Source organism: Marmota marmota, unplaced genomic scaffold (genome assembly GCF_001458135.2).
Source record: "Marmota marmota marmota unplaced genomic scaffold, marMar, whole genome shotgun sequence".
In the NCBI taxonomy this organism is placed as follows: domain Eukaryota; kingdom Metazoa; phylum Chordata; class Mammalia; order Rodentia; family Sciuridae; genus Marmota; species Marmota marmota.
In genome coordinates, this window is record NW_026000185.1 from 29,821,100 (window position 1) to 29,841,751 (window position 20,652).

Sequence of the window (20,652 nt, forward strand, 5' to 3'; positions counted from 1 at the left end):
CGTCTTCGCCGCCCCATGGAGTCCCAGTGCGACTACTCGACTGTACTTCCCGGCCGTGCCGCTGCCACCGCGCGCGGAGCTGGCGGGGGACCCGGGCCGGTACCGGGCGCTGCCCCGGCGTAACCATCTGTACCTCGGGGAGACTGTCCGCTTCCTGCTGGTCCTACGCTGCCGGGGTGGCGCCGGGTCTGGTGCCGGGGGCGGCCCGGGCTTGAGCTCCCGAGGGGCCTGGGCAGAACTGGCAACTGCCCTGGCCGCCCTGGCTTCTGTCAGCGCCGGGGGCGTGCTACCAGGGGGCGGTGGCACCAGCGACCAGGACCCAGAACCTCCAGGGGGAGGGGACCCTGGGGGTGGAGGCGTGTTCCGAGGCTGCAGCCCTCTTCTCACCCACGGCCCGGGCCCTGCTACCTCAGGGGCAGCGACCACGGTGAGGAACTTGGGGTAACACGGCACAGGGCTGAGAGCAGTTTGCTGGGTGCCAAATGCAGTTTGGGAGATGGACGCTGGGTACCTAAGGCAGGAGGCAGATGATAGAGGGGAAGGCATGAAGGACCGTTACTGCGGAAATTAAAGGAAGCGTTTTAGGCCGCCTCTGACTCCTGACCTCTTCACCCCTTTCACAATCCCAGCTGCCTGTGGAGGAACCCATCGTATCCACAGATGAGGTCATCTTCCCACTCACTGTTTCACTGGATAGACTGCCCCCAGGGACACCTAAGGCCAAGGTAGGTTGAGCCAGGGTGGAGCTGATGTCTTAATTCAGACACCCTTTCAAGGCCCTGCCACGTCTCTCCTCTTGACCATGGTCCAATGTCTCCTGTACCCAGATTGTAGTGACCGTGTGGAAACGGGAGGTTGAGGCACCAGAGGTCAGAGATCAAGGCTACTTGCGCTTGCTGCAGACCCGATCTCCTGGGGAGACATTCCGGGGCGAGCAGAGTGCTTTCAAGGCCCAAGGTGGGAGGAGACTGCAGGAGGGGAAAAACCAGAGTATGGTATTTGGGGGTACAGAGTGGAGGGGTGATATTGGAAAGTGCCTGATGGGGGAGAAGAGGAAGGTGATTACTGTGAGTTGGGGGGAAAGTCTGGGCCCAGCCCCTCATTTCTTGCCTCTTCCTCTTCTGCAGTGAGCACCCTGCTGACGCTGCTGCCCCCTCCAGTTCTGAAATGTCGACAGTTCACTGTGGCTGGAAAACACTTGACCGTGCTCAAGGGTGAGCAGATCTGCTGGCTCAAGTCTTGGGCATCAGCAAGAGAATTGATTAGATGATAGTTACTTGGGGCAGGCTGATGGGAATGCACAGGCTGATGGGTCAGCTGCCTGGCTGGACTTAGCCCCATGGGAGGGGAGGGAAAAGGAAGAATTCAAGGAGGTAGATCAGTGAGAACAGCTCAGATCTGGTGCCAGTCCCACCACAGTAGGTGACTTATAGTGGGTGGCTCTTGCTGTGTACCTAGTGGTCTTGAGGTATCCTGCTATGCTGAGGCCGACTGGTTACTTCCAACAGTGCTGAACAGTTCCTCCCAGGAGGAAATCTCCATCTGGGATATCCGAATCCTCCCCAACTTCAATGCCAGTTATCTACCTGTCATGCCTGATGGCTCTGTACTGCTGGTGGACAATGTTTGGTGAGGTCCTGGGGAGGGCAGGGCTGTGAAGTGGCAGGGGTGGAGCAGGAGCTGAGCTCTGACATGGGGAGTTGTTCATGTCTTGTCCTCTCTCTCAACTAGTCACCAGTCTGGGGAAGTCTCAATGGGCTCCTTCTGCCGACTCCCTGGTACCTCTGGCTGCTTCCCCTGTCCTCTTAGTGCCCTGGAGGAACACAACTTCCTGTTTCAGCTGAGAGGGGGTGAGCAGCCCCCTCCAGGAGCCAAGGAGGTAAGAATAAAGGGCTCGTGTGTTTGAGGAAAAAGGATAAGAAAAGGCAGTGGAAGGCAAAGGCAAGGGGCTTGACTAGACTGGAGGGGAATTCTGATGCAAGTGATATTGATGTTTGTGTCTCACCTGCAGGGCCTAGAAGTTCCCTTGATTGCTGTGGTTCAGTGGTCCACCCCAAAGCTGCCCTTCACCCAGAGCATCTACACCCACTACCGGTCAGTGTGTGGGGCCCCTACCAGGCACCATCCCGCTCACCTCTGCTGCCTGACCCACATCTAGCTTCCCTCTCTCACTGCTCCTAGCCTGCCCAATGTCCGCCTGGACCGTCCGTGCTTTGTGATGACTGCTTCTTGTGAGTCCCCTGTTCGGACTTATGAGCGCTTCACTGTCACCTACACACTGCTCAACAATCTTCAAGACTTCCTTGCTGTGAGGCTTGTGTGGACCCCGGAGCATGCACAGGCTGGTGGGTCAGCTGCCTGGCTGGACTTAGTTCCATAGGAGGGGAGGGAAAAGGAAGAATTCAAAGAGGTAGACCAGTGAGAACAGCTTAGATCTGGTGCCAGCCCCACCTAGGTGACTTGTAGTGGGTGGCTCTTGCTGTGTACCTGGTGGTCTCCTCAGGATCACAAATAGAGTTTAGAGAGGCATTGGGACAGTGACTTGAAGGACATGGACAATAAGGCTACATTCTGTGGTATGAGCTCTACCTCTCATTGACTAGCTGTGTGACCTTGGGTATGTTATATTACTCTTTGGACATTGGTCTTCACTCCTAATATTTTATGTTTATTTTATTTTTTGGTACTAGGGATTGAACCTAGCTGCGCTCTGCCACTGAGCTATATCTCCTGTCCTTTTTTTTTTTTAATTGTTTTTAGTTGTACATAACACAATACCTTTATAATTAATTTATTTATGTGGTGCTGAGGATCAAATCCAATACCTCACACGTGCAACGCAAGCGCTCTACTGCTGAGCCACAACCCCAGCCCCTCCTGTCCTTTTCTTGTTTGTTTTGAGATAGATTCTTGCTAAATTGTTGAGACTGGCCTTGAACTTGCAATCTTCTTGCCTTAGCCTCCCAAGTCACTGGGATTATAGTGTACCGCCACACCCAGTCCTAATATTTTGGGTTGTTATGAAGATCAATGAGTTAATTGGAACAAAACCCAGCACACACTGTATAGCTGTTGTTACCCTTAACCCTTGGCAAAAGACAACATTTCCTCAGTTTGTTCCACAGAATGCTTTGCAAATCAAATGTGACCATGCTGATGGCGGCCTCTGGGAACTGAGGAACTGTCCAGTGTTCACTGATGCCTGTTTCTGCCCCCAGGAAAGCAGCTGTGTGAGGAGGAACGCCGGGCCATGCAAGCAGCACTGGACTCCATCGTCTGCCACACCCCCCTCAACAACCTTGGCTTTTCCCGGAAAGGCAGTGCGCTCACCTTCAGTGTGGCCTTCCAAGCTCTGAGGACGGGGCTCTTTGAGGTGGGCTAGTGCTGCAGGATGTTGAGGTGGAACAGTCACAGCCCCTAGCTTCTATGGAGGATAATGGGTGGCACTAGAAGGCTGGGCAGAGGGAGAGTGGAACGAGCTCTGACCTGGATCTGTTGAGTGGGAAGGTCTGGGCCCAGAAGCCAGCTGGAATGCTGAGGTGTCTCTCCCCACCTAGCTGAGCCAGCACATGAAACTGAAGCTGCAGTTCACTGCCAGTGTGTCCCACCCTCCTCCTGAGGCCCGGCCCCTCTCTCGAAAGAGCAGCCCCAGCAGCCCTGCTGTCCGGGACTTGGTGGAGAGGCACCAGGCGAGCCTGGGCCGCTCTCAGTCCTTCTCCCACCAACAGCCTTCCCGAAGCCACCTCATGAGGTAGGAAGTGGGGCAGATGTGGCATTGGCCTGGGCAGAGGCTGGAACTAGGGAGCAGGGAGCAGTGTGGAGGCTGAGCAGAGCTCACAGTCTCTGCCTTCTTCCAGGTCAGGAAGTGTGATGGAGCGCAGGGCCATCACACCCCCTGTGGCTTCCCCTGTTGGCCGCCCTCTCTACCTGCCCCCGGACAAGGCTGTGCTCTCTCTGGACAAGATTGCCAAGCGCGAGTGCAAAGTCCTGGTGGTGGAGCCCGTCAAGTAGCACCATGCGGCTCTGCCCCCCCCATATACTACAGAAACCCAAAGCCCCTGGAGGGCTCCTCGCTCTCAGACTGTGCCTCCCCTGGGACACCTCCCACCGTGGGTGAAGAAGCCCAGCAGGGCCGCCTGTCTGTGTCTGCTGATGGATGAGGGCAGAAGTTGTGAAGTGGATGGTGTGGCTGCAGTGCTCCGCCAACAGTGTTTCCCCAAGTTCCTGTGGGGGGGGCTGGCCCTACCCCAGCCCTTCATCCTTGTTCTAAGTTTACAGAGTATTTTCCTCATTCCTATTGTGTCCTTTCTGCCTCCAGCATTCCCCCCCACCCACCCGCAGGGCTGAGTTTAGAAGGTGGTGTTGGTACAGGGATTCTGACGATGACCCTCCTGTCTCAGGGGTTGGGGAGATACTAGGTGGCCTCCTCTGCCCCTCATGTTTACGTTGGCAGCCTGAAGCACTTTAAGTTGTATCTTTTTTTTGTCTGTTCCTGTAACTTATTCTTGAACTACAGCTTCCAACTGAAATAAGACTATTAAATGCCCATTCAGGAGGGAGAAGAATGACTGTTGTATGATTGTTGTTTGTATGTTGGTGGAAAGAGCAGACCAGTGGGGCTCGGGATGATTCCCTTCAGCATGCACACAAATATCTCCCTTCCTGTCCTTGTTTTTTCAATCCCCAGTTTTAGAATGTCCAGTAGTGGCCCTGTCCCACTTACCCTGGGCTGAGGTACACAACTGTCCAGGAGGTGGAAGACACAAGGTATAAACCACCCAAATGCAGTCCCTCCCCCATACACACATCCTGAGTCTAGGAACATCAGACTCATGTTTATTAGAAGGGAAAAGAAAGAAACCCTTGCCCAAATTCTCCTTAACACAGCATAAAGTACGCAAACCTCTGTTCTTCAGGTGGGGGGTGGAAAGGGGGGTAAGCAGAAGACCCTAGTTCCAGCAGCGAGCCAAGCAAGAAGTGGAGGACACATGTGTCTCATCACAGAAGCCAAAGTATCCAGTCCATTTCTCCAACCCTGGCTCTCTGGCAAACTCAGACATCAATGGGCTCCCGGCCTCGGTTCTGCCTCTTCACCACAAACACCCTCTGTCCTGACACAGTCACCAGCAGTGTGTGTTCTCCAAAGACCACTGGAGGGGAAACACCTTCCCCCACCCAGGAGAGGGAAGGGAACACAGAGTTAGTGGGTACAATAACCTCTACAGGGTCACAAGCTGGCTGGGATTGAAAGGCAAAGCAATTCTGTAGTTCGAGGTGGAGAGATTGGAAGAGGCTGCTCTGAGATCTTCCTTCTCTTGCTTACTGAGTCCTGACACTAGGGAATCCCAGAGAGAGAAGTGGCTGAACCACAGACCCAGGAATTGGTGCAATGTGGTAGAAGGAGAAAGGTTTCTTTCCCTAAAACATCTGGAAATATCTCCCACTCCCACCACCGGGGGGCTGGGGCTGGGGCTCACCTGACAGGCGCTTGAAGGGGACACTCATGCCATGATGCAGGCGGAACCCACAGGCTGTACTGACGAGCTCAGAGATGGCGCTGGCTGCCTGCTCATCATTCTCAAGATCCCCAGATGACTGCAAGTAAATGGGGAGGGGAGGGTGTAGAAAATGAGGTTACAGAATTGGGAAGGAATCCTAGGCATAGGCCCTCTGCCTCTCCGTGCTTTCCAATACCCGGGGGTCACCCAGTTTTGGAAAACCTGACCTAAAACCTCTTTAATAATAGTCTCCCTTCTTTTGCCATTCTGTTTCTCATCCTTACAATACCAGCTTCCTCCACTGAGCAGCAAGCAACTCATCCAACTCTACTGGATACTCCTCTCCCCTGCCCCCCCTTCTATGGGGTATTGAATACTTAATCACAGAGCCACACCCCCAGTTCTTTTTTATATTTTATTTTCAGACAGGGTCTCACTAAGTTTCTGAGGCTAGTTTTGAACTTGCAATCCTCTTGCCTCAACATCCCAAGCCACTGGAATTACAGGCATGTGCCACCGTGTCTGGCCTATCTTCTAACCCCTTGAAACTGAATGCCCTTCCTTGTCCCTATCTAGTGGTAAAATCATTCTCCAAGATTGGTGCCTATCCACAGTGACTTGTTAAAGGCTTCATCTTTTGTCAGTCTTCCCACTTGCTGCCTTGTCTGTAAAATCTGAATTGTAAACATCTTCTTTGTTCTTGAATTACTCCCTCTATTTAATTCTTGGGTGATAATGACAGTAGTCCTGGACTTCTTTCTGTTGACTGTCTCAACTTCCTCTCTTACCTCTGATATGGACTTGTACGTAGGTTTAGTTTAGTTCTCTCTGAACCCAGATGTTTTTTTACCTCAGTTTCTTCATCGGTACATTAGGGACAATAATATCTATCTAGTGGACTTGGAAGGGTTACAAGGTATAATACCGGGAGATCCTTAGAACAATCCGTAGCAATATTTACTAACTGCTATTATTCTACCTTGAACTCAATTATCTACAATGGAACCAACAAAATTTTCCCTTATCCACCTCCCTCCCCAGTCAACTTCCTTTCTTGATTTTGTTAGGTACCATGTCATTCTTCTAGGCTTCTCAGTGCAAAGTCTTAGTGATTGGAGAAGTATCTCCTACAAAAGAAGTACCCACAGAAGTACCTAATATCAAGTCATTACCAGGATATATTGATTTCTCTAAAAATTTCTTCTTGCACTATACGGCCTTCAGCCTAGTCTCATACCTAGATTCCCTTCCAGCCCATCTCCATACAACCAACAATCTTGCTCAACCATATCACTGGGTCCTGTTTCTGTAGTATAAATTTTCAAAACTTCTGTTACACTAAAGATTAAATCCAAGGCCTCTTCAATCAGATCCTTTCCCCACAAACCTTTGCAATATCAACCCACAATCAATTCAGATAGGCAGGGTCACAATCCTGTAAATATGTCCAGTTCCCAGCCCTGACTATTTTCCTTTTTTCCCCATCCATTTACAATCATTCATCCTTTAAGTTGAGCTGAACTTCTGCATCCAAGAAAGTCTTCCCATAACACAAGTTATAACACCAAGGGCTGAATCTTTCATTTTTGGATCCTTCAGCAATCCAAAACACTTGCACTGTTTTCAACCTTGAACTTTAAGCCTTGTCTCTCCAGAAAGAGCAAATATTTCTACAGAGCTACACTATATAATATTACAGAACAAAATACAAAGATGTCTTCAAGAAATACCAAATAAAGATGTACTGGAGAAAACATCTGGGCATTGTTGATTCTTATCAACCAACCTGAAATGAGTTGTATGACTTTGTAACATTGGTAGACCTCTTTTACCTTGGAACAGTTAGAAGACTAAGATTCCAGAGATTAATTACCAAAAGCTTACGGTATGCCAGGGGGGATACCAGGTAAAAGGACGAAAATGAAAGCAAATTAGGTGAAACTAGGCACAATTAAAAAGGGTTACCCAGCCACGTCACCTCCCTTTCCCAGAACGCACCGCCAGCACTGCACCTTCACTCAGCACCAGGTAGCCGAGCTGGTCTGGGATTCGCTCCAGTCCCTGGGTCAGTGCAGAAGTCTAGTGGGTAAAGATGCGAGCAGTGAGGAGCAAGCGGCAAGATGGACCTCTTCACCTGCAAACCCGAGTCTTTCTCTTGACGATGGCCCCTTCCGGACCCTCTTCCCCTTATGTGTCCTCCTATGCTGATCTTCCTGAGTTTCCATCTGCCCTCTCTGCCCCGGAATCTCCTGGGCCTTCCATTCCCCCTCTTGACTGCCCCGGACGGCCTTCACTGCCCCACAGCCCCTCCGCGCTGCCCCTCTTTCCAGTCGCAGGTGTCCCGCCCCTAACCCGCAGACTGCTCCCAGCCCCTGCACACCCTCCCACAGGTTCCTCTTCAGCCCGCTCCGTCGCCGCTCCTCCCATCTCCATTCCCTCTCCATCCCGGGACCGACTGGAGGTAAGGGTGGAACGCCGGCCCAGGAGGGGGCAACCAAAGACTGTGGGCGCAGAACCCGCAGCGCGTACTCCCGCGCATGCGTCCTCACTCACCATCGCAGCCCTAGGTGCTGGAGGAGCTCCCCACTAGATAGGTAGCTTCCGGCGCCAGGCCCAGGTCACGTGTTCCCAGCCGGCGGTCTCCTCCCTCAGCCCTACGCCACCGGGTTTTAGCCACGCCTCTACCCTGTGGATTGGAGCGTTGCTAAGACATTAAATTTAATCAGCCAGTACAGAGCGTTGCATCCCGGAGACTCGCTGAATTGGTCGATTATTCCCGCCCCTCGACATCGGAGGGCGTGGGTGTCGTAGGAGGGGGCGGGCCCTGGTGGGCGGGGCTGTGGGTGTGCGCCTGCTCCAGCAGTCCTGCCCAGGGCTTCAAATGAGTTAGATTGCCCACTAGTGACCAGGTCGGTTCCTGGGTTTGACTTCTTCACCTTAAAAGAGGGAGCCTGAAGTGAAATAATGTGAAATGCGTGTAGGAAGCTATTTAAAGTCTATTCATATGCCTAACCCAGGCTGCTCTGTGTTTAAAATAGCAATTTGTTCCCAAAGTGATTTTTGTTCCTAGATTTAATGAGGAACGTATGATGGTGAATTGACTATTCCCTGCTAGGAAAGAGTACTTTGTGTCACTTTTAGTGTTCTTACAAACATCACAAAATCTAGGAAATTTTTGTTTTAATTTAGATAATTTCTATACCAGTTGTGATACTAATGTGGCTAATGCAGTATTGATGAGGTAAAAATAAAGAATGATTCTAGAATAATCTAATGATTATTAGAATAATCTAATGATTTAATAATAATAATAATAATAATAATAACAACAACTACTACTACTACTTCTTGGTGAGGATGTGGAAAATTAGACCCTTATGCATTGCTGGTGGGACTGTAAAATAGTGCAGTTTTGGAAACAATTCTTCAATAAGTTCAACATTAGAGTTAACATATAACCTGGTAATTCCACTCCTAGGCATGTACCCAAAAGAACTGAAAACATCCCACAGCAAGAACTTGTATATGAATGTTCATTATAGTGTTATTTATAATAGCGAAAAAAGTGAAGCAATCCAAATATCTATCCACTGATAAGTGGATCAATATAATTGGTATATCCATACAATGGATTATTATTCAGCATAGAGTACCAACACATGCTATAACCTGGATGAATCATGAAAACAATGCTGAATGAAAAGAGGCCAGATACACAAGGCCACATGTTGTGTGGTTCCTTTATGTGAAATGTCCAGAATAGGCACATGCATAAAAATAACAAGCAAATTAGGGGTTGCCAGGGGATTGGGGGTGGAGGGATGAGGAAATGGAGAGTGACTGCTAATAGGTGTATTTTGTGGGATGATGAGAATGTTCAAGAATTACAGTGGTGATGGTTTCACAACCATGCAAATGTACTAAAAACTGGGGCTGGGGTTGTGGCTCAGCAGTAGAATGCTCACCTCGAATGTGCGAGGCCCTGGGTTCGATCCTCAGCACCACATAAAAATAGATAAATAAAATAAAGATGTGTGTTCAACTACACCTAAAAAAATAAACTTTAAAAAAATGTGCTAAAAACCACCAAATTGTACAATTTGGAATGAAGAATTTTAATTTCAATTAAAAAACCCATAAAGTTCGGTTGCTTGAGGATCCAATTAGAAAAGGTGGGTTCCTCCTTACAAATGAGATATAGTTAGGGATGTAGCTCAGTAGCAGAGGGTGTGCTTAGCATATGTGGGTTCAATTCCCAGCATCTGAAAAAAAGATATATTTATAATATAAAGTTTAAATTTCAGGAGGACATATAAAGAGAGTTTAGTGGAGATGCTTAATTTGCAAAGCCGTGCCTGGCGTTACATATTGATGCCACTTAGTAGGACCATTTTGTTTGCACCTACTAATCAAAGCATTTTCATCCATATGTTCCCCTAATGCGGTTATTAACAACCCAGTAATATTATCCCCACTAACCACCCTATAGTAGTAACCTCATTAACCTGTAATACTAACAACAATAATAATAGTAACTATTAACCCTATAATAATAACAATCCCATTTTGCAGATTAGAAAGTGCAGAGAATTCAAGCACACAGCTGACAAGTGACAGAGCCATATTCTTGTCTCAGTTTTCTGACACTGAAGCTGATGTTTTCCCCATTGTTTTATAAGCTAACTGTGCTTAATTTTTAGAAGCTACATTTGATTTTACCTCAGAACTTCCTGCTCTCGTTTTTACTGATACAGAGGACCCTTCACAGGACCATGCTCATCAGTCATAGTTAAAACTGTTTCCTTTCCCAAACTACTGGACAAAGCAAAGTACTGTTCATTCAATTCAGCAAGTATTTATTGAGCATCTTCTAGGTACAGACAGTCTTCTTGGAATTGGGGATATAGCAATTAAATTAAAACAAGTCTTTAAAAATGTTTTGGGAGGAAGAGGTTAGCACACAACAATCAGCAAAATAAATATGTTAAGTGGTGAAAAATTCTGTGAAGAAGAATAGAGCAGAATTCCATGTATATCAAGTTCAACAACATGCAAAACAAAAAAGTGTATTGCATACATAATGTATTTATGGTTAAAATGATAAAGGGAATGATAAACATAAAATTTGGAATGATGATTACTTCCGGAATAGAAGATGGATGGGTCAGGGAGAGATTCAAAGGATTTCAAAGAATTGGTAGTACTCTATGAGGTTCTGAGTCTTGGTACTGGGGGTTGAGTCCAGATGTGTTTATCCACTGAGCCACATCTCTGGCTCCTTTTAATATTTTATTCAGGGTCTTGCTGAGTTGCTAAGTGCCTCATTTAAGTTTCTGAGGACTGGCTTTGAACTCACCATCATCCTGCCTTAGCCTCCGAGCCACTGGGGTTATAGGTGTGTGCCACCATGCCCAGCTTTGTGTGTGTTTTAAATGTTTTTAATACATGAAGGATTAAATATTTTTTAAAATCTTAGAAGAATAAAGCAGGTCTTGCGATAAAGCAATTTAGCACTATGGAAATGTGTACATATGTTTACCTAAAGACAATTATTAGAATGTTCGTAGAAACTTTATTCCTAATATTGCAAAATTGGAGACCACCCAAATGCCCACCAACGGTTGAATGAAAAAATTGTACCATATTTACACCATGGGACTTCATAGCCCATGAGAATGAATGGACCAAAATGACACAAATGACATGAGTGAATCCCACAAACCTATTGAATGAAAGAAGTCCATCACAAAGGAGGTCATTCTGCCTGATTCCCTTTACATAAAGTACAAAAATAGGCAAAATTAATCTGTGCTGTTAGAAATCAGGATGGGCATTCACAGGGGAACATTGAGGCTGAACAAGAGGGGCACTTTGGGGGGTCTTGTAATGCTCTGTTTCTTTATCTGGAAGTTGGTGTCGTGTGTGTGTTCAGATTGTGAAAATTGAATGAGTCACACACTTATGTATGATAACTTTCTGATTACATATTATATTTGAATAAGTTTTTTTAAAAATCAAGTAAGAGAATATAGACAAGGTGGGTGTGCTATTTTCTATCAGGTGAGCAGAAGTGACCTTTCTGATGAGGTGACAACTGAGCAGAGAGACATTAGGAGACAAGTTGTGCAGATTTCTATCTACCTGAGGGAATATTCTAGTGAGCCCTTGCTGAATGCTTATTTTATTTTAGACTGTGAGTTCCCTGATGGATCTGGCTTGCCTTTGGAATTCCACTATCTAGCGTACAAATCTCTCCTTTTATCCTTCCCTGTGCTTTCTTCTTTTGAAAAGGAGAAAATAAATCCTAGAATGTGAGACAACATGTTTGTATTCACTTAAGCAGTAAAGCTGTCTTCCTTCTTCCTGACCAAGCAATTTCCAAAGGTTCTAATACCTTTTCTCAGCCAATGTGAGAATGTGCTGGAAAATGCACATGCATTATTTATCCCTTCTTCATTCTCCATACACACACAGTTTTTGCTCCACCAAACTCGATCGAAGGGGCTTACATCTCTAGTGTGGCATTCACTACACCTCCGTACAGGTCTTTGCTTGCCTATCTCACTTAGAAGCTGAGCAGCGTGTGGGTGGGGGCCTGTGATACCATCAACATTTTATTCCCAAAGTACATTACTATGAACACCATAGTCTCCAATAAGTGCCGCCTGAATGGACATGACAGAGTTCAGAGAACCAGAGAAGTAGGATCGGGGTTAAGAAACCTGTTGAGGGCTGGGGATGTGGCTCAAGCGGTAGCGCGCTTGCCTGGCATGCATGCGGCCTGGGTTCGATCCTCAGCACCACATGCAAAACAAAGATGTTGTGTCCGCCGAGAACTAAAAAATAAATATTAAAAAAAAAATTCTCTCTCTCTCTCTCTCTCTCTCTCTCTCTCTCTCTCCTCTCTCTTTAAAAAAAAAAAAGAAAAAGAAATCTGTTGATGGGGCTGGGGATGTGGCTCAAGCGGTAGTGTGCCCGGGTTCGATCCTCAGCACCACATACAAACAAAGATGTTGTGTCCGCCGAAAACTGAAAAATAAATATTAAAAATTCTCTCTCTCTCTCTTTAAAAAAAAAAGAAATCTGTTGATGGATGTTGATGAGGTAGTAATTGGTACTAGGAAAATGAGAGAGAAAGAAATGATGTGTGAGAGGCAAGGAGGACTAGTTTCAAAGCAATAGCCTCAATCAAACAAAAATAATCTAGACTGAAAAGAAGAATGCTAAAGGAGCCATCAAAGACCAAATACACAAACCGAACAGAAACAAGCCATAAGTTAACTGCTGTATAAGTTAACTAGTGTTCTCCAGAGAAATAGGACCAATATGTCTACCCATCCATCTATCTATCTATCCATCCTTTTAGACTATTGAAGCATTCATTTAATTTTTAGTTTTATTTTGTCATTTTGCCTTTTTGTCTTAAATTTTATAAGTGCATCATATCATACATAATAGTGGGATTCTTTGTGACATATTCCTACATGCATATAAGTTAGTTAATTTCATTTGCCCTGAGTCTTTTCTTCCTCTTTCCCCTCCCTACCTCTGCTTCCCTTACTCTACTTGTCTCCTTTTTATTTTCATGATCTATTGATTTATTAAAAGGAATTAGCTGATGCAATTGTGTAGCCAGCAAGTCCAAAATCTGTAGGATAGGCGGTCAGACTGGAAATTTAAGTAAAAGTTGATAATGTAGTCTTGAATCTGAATTCGGTAGGGTATCAGGCTGGAAACTTAGTCAGGGTTTATATTATAATCCTGAGAAGAATAACTGTTTCTTCAAGAAACCTGTGTCTTTACCTTTTTGACTTTCAACTAATTGGATGAGGCCCATCTATATTATAATGGTGTATTTGTCAGCTTTCTTCTACTATAGTGAAATACCTGAGGCAATTAACTTATAAAGGGAAAATATCTATTTAGATCATGGTGCTGAGAGTTTCTGTCCAGAGGCCCCATTGATTTGGGCCTCTGCTGAGAGCACAGGAAGGCAATGGCAGGGAGAACATGGCAGAGAAAACCATTCACATCATGAGCCAGGTAGCAAACCCCCTGAGAGACTGGGGCCCTACAATCTCTTTGAGGATACACTTTCAATGGTCTAGACCTTCCACTATGTCCCACTTCTTAAAGGTCCACAGCACCTCCTAATACTGCCACCGTGGGGACCACGCCTTTATTTATTTATTTTTAATATTTATTTTTTATTTTTTGGCGGACACAGCATCTTTGTTTGTATGTGGTGCTGAGGATCGAACCTGGGCCGCACGCATGCCAGGTGAGCCCGCTACCGCTTGAGCCACATCCCCAGCCCCGGGGACCTCGCCTTTAGTATACAGAAATTTGAGCAACACTGTCCATAATCAAACTATAGCAGAAGGTTATTCTGTTTCATTCAAAGTCTGCTGTCTTAAGGGGTGTTCACATCTTAAAAAAAAATAACGTTACAGCAACTGCTAGACTAATATTTGACCAAACAACTGGGTACTAGATCCTAGCCAAGTTGACCCATAAACTTATTTGTCATAGCCACAAACCCCAAAGAGGGTGGGAGCCCTTTGAATGTGTTGGTTTCTGTAGTGGCATTAATGCCTGGGTCTGCACTCCAGGACAACAACACCTTCCAATGGTTCTCTTTCTTTCATCTTATCCCTCCCATCCAGGAGCATTATGAGACAATTGAACAAAAAGGAAGAAATGTGCTTTGTGAGGTGTGCATCGTGGAAAAAGCATTGGTGAACCAAAGGCGGAAGGGACATTTGGAAATCTGGACCCTGTTAGGCCCTGTGAGCCCCTAGAGCCTGTGTAATATTGTAGAATCTACTTCTGTGGGTCTTAGTACCCAAGAGGGGACAAAATATATCTGATGTATGCAGGTTCCCTCAAAAACCAGGTTCACTTCCTCTTCTCCAATTTAGCAAGATATGAGAAAATAAAGAGAGCAGAATCATGGTTCCCAAACTGTGGCATAATGAGAAGAGTTACATTTAAAAAATGGATTCTTTTAACAGAGTGACATTATGAAGCAACATGATTTTGATAGTCATTCAATAGTTAAAGGTTTTATAAAATTGATCCGTGGGGGGTATTGAGAGTCCTTGTAAGCAAATGGCCCACAAATGATGGGAAGCAGACCGGATCAGCAAACTTTCCTTTATCCTGCAGCGAAGTCAATCCATCAGGCACGGGAGGGCTTATTTTCTGGGTAGGGGGAATGGCCCAACGGTTATAGAGTCTAGGTTTTATAGTTTACAATGAGAGTAAATTAATCATTGGAGACTGTGGGTGTGCAGTTTGGACAGTCAGCGACCTAGTTGTGCGGTGAAAATTTTATCTGAGGAAGGTAGTTGTAAAAAGGTTAAAACTCTTTGTCACTGCAAAAAGCTCACAACTCTGTGTTCACTGCTTATCCTCCTTCCTCTGGGACTCTTTTGCCACCTAAAGCTTCACTATTTGCTTTTTTTTTCTTCCAGGACTCATCTGGGAAAGGGGAAAAGTCCAGGGCCCAGCATTTCAGTATTTGCCTCCTTCCTTCAGGACCCACTGGGGTTGGGAAGGGGCACATGTTTGCTTTGTCCCTCAGGGTCCATTATTACTGGGAAAGGATGTACTTGGAGAGATTTAATGTTTGGCTAATTTTTCTCCCTCCTCCTGAGCCACACTGCCCCTCTGTTTTTCTTGGGGCGCTGTCTTGTACTTTCTATAACCCTTCAGTCCCTTTCTGTAACAGTTAATATGGATCGTCAATTTGAATGCATTAAGACTTTTTTAAAAATATCTTTTTTAGTTGTAGATGGACACAATATTTTGTTTATTTTTATGTGGTGCTGAGGATGCAAGGCAGGTGCTCTGCCACTGAGCTACAGTCCCAGCCCTTAAGAGACTTTTTGTATGTGTCTATGAGGATGTTTCCAGAGATTATTGTCATGTGGGACAGCAAACTGAGAGGGAAAGACCCACCCTGAATATAGGTGGCGCAGCCCAATGGGCTGGGGTCCTGGATGGAAGGAGAGTGGAGAAAGGAGGAAGCCAATGTGGATGCAGGTGCCATTTTTTTTTCTCTCTTGGGCGGTGCTTTGATTGCTGCTGCCTTTGCTTGAGTACATCAAACTCTGGCTCCTTCACTCTTTCAAAATGGACTTGGATCATTGACTCTCCAGAGAGTTCCCAGGCTTCCAGTCAGGGACAGGGATTGCATCATTGATCCTTTTTCTGAGGCTCCAAGTTCTTGAACTGAGCAGCTACTTGCTCCTCCAGTTCTTTAGTCTGCAGACAGCCATTATGGGACTATCCAGTTTCTGATCCTGTAAGCCAATCTACTCTGCTGGATTTGTTCCTCTAGAGAACCCTAACTAATATAAAAATTGGTACTGAGAAGTGGGGTCATTACTATGACTAACCTGACCACGTAGTTCAGAAGTTTTGACAACTGGTTTGCGGGAAGAATTTTGAAAAGTTTAGAGATGCAAGATGGAAAAGCTTTAGAATATTGTAAGTGGAACTTAATTGGTGGTTCTGGTGGGAGCTTAGAAGACCAAAATTCCAATGAGAATATGACTGTGCTTATGAGGTTTCAGAGGAAATAAGGACTATACTGGGAATTGGACTAGAGGCCACTCATGTTATATTTGGCAAAGAATTTCTCTACATTTTTCTCATATCCTAAGACTTTGTGTGAGGCTGCATTTAAAAGTGATGGACTAATTACTCTGGGGGAGGAAATTTCAAGGCAGCAGAGTATTCAGTTAACGTTATGGATATTGCAGACAGCCTTTAGTCAGGTTTTCTTTGAGAAATGGGAGCAGAAAGCAGAGCTAAAAGATTTTAAAAGCGGGCTGGGGTTGTGGCTCAGTGGTATAGCACTTGCCTAGCATGTATGAGGCCCTGGGTTTGATCCTCAGCACCACATATAAATAAATAAAATAAAGGCCCATCAACAACCATATATGTATATGAATAATTTTAAAAACTTGCAGTTTGGCCAGAAAAGTGCATGTAAAGCTGGGGTCATGGAAGTTGTGCTTGTCACAGAGATTATAGCCCCTAAAGAGATGCTAAGTACTTTTCACAAAGACAATAAGAACAATGCTTTGAAGGTGTCTCAGGGATTTGCACAAGCACATTCACTACAGAATACATAAGGGAAAATTTCTTTAAGAAGAGATCACAAGAGCTCCCTGCTCACACAGGGGGTGTAGGAAGTTGTTGCACCATGCTCAGAAACTCAGCTGAAATTCCAGGGCCCCAGGTATTGTGGGAACTTCCAGCAATCCTTGGTGTCACCCATATGATGCTGGTTATTCAGAAATGCAGAATTCCAGAGTTAAGGGGTCATGGAGACTTCCACCAAGACTTTAAAGTAAGGCATGGGAGGCCAAGCAAAGTGTAGAGGATCAAAGTCCCTGAAAGGTCCCCCTGAAGGGGTGATATGTGAAGTTGTGAAGATGAAGCCAAAACTGGAATGGAGATTCTAGGAATTATGAGATGCTAGTAATATGGAGTCTCTGCTGAGAAAAACTTCAGGCTGTGGAGAGAGCCAGGCTGAGAGAGAGCCCAGGTGCACTGCGACTAGCAAGGCCAATGGGGCAATGCCCAAGCCCTTTGGAGAGTTCATCAAGTGTCCATGTGTCCTAGATGCTGTACATGGAGTTACCAGACCTGTTTTCCTGCTGGGTTTTGGTCTTATTTTGGCTCCATCTTCTTTCTGTGCCCCTATTCCTCCCCTTTGGAATGGGAATATTTACTCTATGCCACTATATGTTGGAAAAAAAATATACATACACACACACACACACACACACACCTTGTTTTTGATTTTTTTAAAAGATATTTCCTGTCTGACATTGGCGTTTTTGCTAAGGGTCACAATGAGCTGCAAGCTGCTGCAGGGGTGTCTTTAGGAGTCAGCATCATGGCTGAAGACATCAAAACCAAAATCAAGAACTATAAGACTGCCCCTTTTGACAGCCGCTTCCCCAACCAGAACCAGACCAGGAACTGCTGGCAGAACTACGTGGACTTCCACCGCTTCCAGAAGGCAATGACCGCAAAAGGGGGCGATGTTTCTGTATGTGAGTGGTACTGGCGTGTGTACAAGTCCCTCTGCCCCATATCCTGGGTCTCAACTTGGGATGACCGCCGGGCAGAAGGCATATTTCCCGGGAAGATCTGAACTGGTTCCACCCTGCCTCTCCTGTCTTCCGTCCTTCTCCCAGGGTGGTAAAGGGGGACCTGGGTGCTTGGTTCTTCCTACCCTGGGACCCTGAATCATGACTTAACTAATAAAAATTCACTGGAAAAGTAAAAAAAATAAATAAATAAAATAAAAGATATTTATTTTTTAGTTTAGTTGGACACAATACCTTTATTTTAATGTGGTGCTGAGGATTGAACCCAGGTCCTTGCATGTGGTAGGTGAGCGCTCTACTGCTGAGCCACAACCCCAGCCCCCTTTTTGTTTTTGATTTTTACAAGGGCTTACAGCCAAGAGTTTGCCTTTGGCTCAAAGGAGACTTTGGACTTGGGCCATGCCATAACTGTTAAAATTATGGGAATCTTGGAGATAAACTAAATGCATTTTGCATTGTGAGATAGACATGAGCTTTTGGGGGCCAGGGGCAGAATGTTATGATTTCCTGTTAGTACAGGAATGTTCAGAGGTGAAATGATTAGATTATGAGAGCTGTAACCTAATAAGACCATCTTAGCTCGATTGGACTGACTATGGAAACTATAGGCAGGTGGGGATGGATGGAGGAGGTGGGTTACTGAGGGCCTGCCCCAAAAGGGTGCATCTTCCCTGTGGCCCTTTCCCCTTCTCTGTCTCTGTCTCTCTGTCTCTGTCTTTGACTGCTTCCTGACCCCACAATGAGCTAAGCAGCTTTTCTTCACTGGGCCCTTCCCCCATGAGGTGCTGCCTCACCTTGGGCCCAGAGCAATGAGATCTCTGAAACTGTGAACTCCAATTAAACTTCTCTACCTCTGAGTTGTTCTTGTTGGATATTTTGATTATATGAATGAAAAGTGCTCCCTAACAGGCCCTGAACCACTGCATGGCTTCTGTGGTCTTAAGTTGTTGGCACTGAAGTGGGTTATATACTGGATAGAAGAAAACAAAAAATAAAAGAAAAAAAAACTATAGTAAGGGGTTATGAACTACAGTCACCCCTCTGTGCTATTGAATACCAGAACTTACTCTAATTTTTCCAGTTACAGATTCAAACTCAACTGAATTTATAGTTCCTTGTAGGACCCAAGTTATTTCCCTGGGGCTGGAAATAATTTGTTCAATCATTACTGAGAGCAACTCTGAGTCAGGAACTGTCTTAAAGACTGTTAGAACAAAAATCTCTACCCTTGTGGATCATATATTCTAATGGATGAAGACAGAGAAGAAGCATTAGACATGAAAAAATTGTATGCTTGAAGATCATAAGTGCTATGGGGGAAAAAAGTAGAAGTAGATGTGGGTGGATCTGGGGGTACAACTTGGTGGTAGAGAGCATGCTTAGGATGCACAAAGCCCTGGGTTCAGTCCCTGGTGCATGTATACACGTACGCACACACACACACACACACACACACACACACAAAGTGGATCTGGATGAATAGGTTCCAAATTGTGGAGACAGGGAGGTTGTGCTGTTGTGTGGTATATAAAGTGACCCCTGGGAGGTCCCTGGAGATGAGTCAAGAAAACAGAATGGAAGAAAATGAGGGGTTCAGCCGAGACAAAATCTGGGAGTGAATATTCAAGACAGAAAGAACAGTAAAGACAAAGACCAAGTGTTTGTGCACACATGTGTGCATGCACATGCGTGTGTGTGTGTGTGCGCTCACATGCACAGTCTGCCTGATGGACTTGAGGGACTGCAAAGAGGCCAGTGTAATGAAGCTGAAGGATGGGGTTTGGATCAGTGTCGCGACCCCTTGCCCGCAAGGAAGACGCAACTCAGGAATCTTCTTTCAGCAGTTTATTCAGGCCCTTGATATTTCTTCTTCTCTCTCTCGGATGCCCCTCCCAGCCTTAATAAAGCATCTCAAGCCCCAGTGCAAAGCTGCCACGTGGAACTTTCTCATAGGGTGATGAATAGTCATGCGCCAACTCTCCCAAATAAGGAGTTGTTTGTCACAGACCACAGCGGAGCCAGCGCCATCTTGTAATGGTGACCATAGTCTGCAGAAATGGCAGAGGCGGCTCACCACAGATCAGGAGATGAGCTCAGGGTGGTTAATGCGACCAGGTTCTGTAGAGTTGTGTAGAAATTTGGTTTTTATTCTGAGCTTTAAAAAGTTTCCACTTTTTTTTTTCATTATTATGCCCCTTAGAATCCTTTGTAGACAACTTTATTTTCCTAATTATTATTATAATTATAATTATAATTATAATTATTATTATATAATTATTAATATTAATTAATTAATTAATATTATATATTATATAATTATTATTATTATTAATTATTAATTATAATTAATTAATTATTATTTTCCTAATTGCAGTCTTTCCCATAAAAATTTAATACCACAGATAAATATTTGTTTATATGTTGTGGCCTTTTGGGGGACCACAGACCATTGTCATATCTGAGATTTTCACAGCCTCCTTCTCCCCAGCAACAATTTTCATCCCCTGGAAGGTGACATTGCTCCCATGGAGAATGCATGTTGAATGAAACAGTGAGTCACTGGAAAGTTTGGACAGAGGAATGGCACACTCTCACTTCTATTTTTTTAAAGGAAATAATTTTTTAAAAAATATCTTTATTTATTTGTTTAATGTGGTGCTGAGGATCGAACCCAGTGCCTCACATGTGCAAGGGAGGTGCTCAACCACTGAGCTATACACCAGCCACTCTCACTTCTATTTTTCACTTTTATTTTTATGATCTCACTTTTAAAAGTACCATTCTGGCTGTACTGTTGAGGAAAGAGTATGCAGAAGTGGCAGCAAGATGAAGAATTAGGTAAGAGACTGTGGTGGCAGCTGGAGGTAGTGTGCACACATGTCATCTAAGTGACTCAGGAGACTGAGGCAGGAGGGTTGCAAGTTTGAGACCAGTCTGGCAAATTAGTGAGACCCTGTCTCAAAAAGAAAAAGAACTGGGGAGGTAGCTGAGGAGTAAAATCCCCCTAAAATGCCCCTAGGATC

The 20,652-nt window shown here is 45.4% G+C and overlaps 3 protein-coding genes across 5 annotated transcripts; 2 read left to right on the forward strand and 1 right to left on the reverse strand.

The window, feature by feature from the left end:
- The first annotated feature begins 15 nt into the window (after positions 1–15).
- Trappc14 (trafficking protein particle complex subunit 14) lies at positions 16–4,565 on the forward strand. Its single transcript, XM_015491512.2, is given in 12 exon segments — positions 16–39; positions 41–427; positions 630–725; positions 828–957; positions 1,128–1,214; positions 1,509–1,629; positions 1,732–1,879; positions 2,012–2,094; positions 2,182–2,345; positions 3,219–3,373; positions 3,558–3,751; positions 3,858–4,565. Coding segments are annotated over 12 exon segments (1,743 nt in total). The 3' UTR covers positions 4,012–4,565.
- Positions 4,566–4,814: 249 nt separating this feature from the next.
- Lamtor4 (late endosomal/lysosomal adaptor, MAPK and MTOR activator 4) lies at positions 4,815–8,248 on the reverse strand. 3 transcript variants are annotated; one of them, XM_015491513.2, is made up of 4 exons: positions 8,052–8,228; positions 7,497–7,577; positions 5,478–5,595; positions 4,815–5,165 (listed from the first exon to the last, which is right to left on the reverse strand). In XM_015491513.2, the coding sequence occupies exons 1-4, from the start codon at positions 8,052–8,054 to the stop codon at positions 5,053–5,055; spliced, it is 315 nt and encodes a 104-aa protein (XP_015346999.1). In that variant the 5' UTR covers positions 8,055–8,228; the 3' UTR covers positions 4,815–5,052. The 3 variants fall into 3 exon arrangements, with proteins under 3 accessions (XP_015346999.1, XP_015347000.1, XP_048645986.1); XM_015491514.2 differs by having other exon boundaries at positions 4,815–5,150; positions 8,052–8,208; XM_048790029.1 differs by having other exon boundaries at positions 5,042–5,175; positions 8,052–8,248.
- A 9,088-nt stretch (positions 8,249–17,336) lies between these two features.
- On the forward strand, positions 17,337–17,794 carry LOC107147180 (cytochrome c oxidase subunit 6B1-like). Its single transcript, XM_015491592.2, has one exon. It carries the CDS (start codon positions 17,413–17,415, stop codon positions 17,671–17,673), a length of 261 nt encoding a protein of 86 aa, XP_015347078.1. The 5' UTR covers positions 17,337–17,412; the 3' UTR covers positions 17,674–17,794.
- The last annotated feature ends 2,858 nt before the right edge of the window (positions 17,795–20,652 follow it).

Bases quoted from the DNA above. Each gene is read 5' to 3' on its own strand.
- LOC107147180 (XM_015491592.2), top strand. From the start codon at position 17,413: ATGGCTGAAGACATCAAAACCAAAATCAAGAACTATAAGACTGCCCCT.
- Lamtor4 (XM_048790029.1), bottom strand. The intron at 5,596-7,496 runs GTGCGTTCTGGG...ATTTACTTGCAG, and splicing joins GTGAAGGTGCAGTGCTGGCG to TCATCTGGGGATCTTGAGAA. The intron at 5,176-5,477 runs GTGAGCCCCAGC...TCCCTCTCCTGG, and splicing joins CCCCTTCAAGCGCCTGTCAG to GTGGGGGAAGGTGTTTCCCC.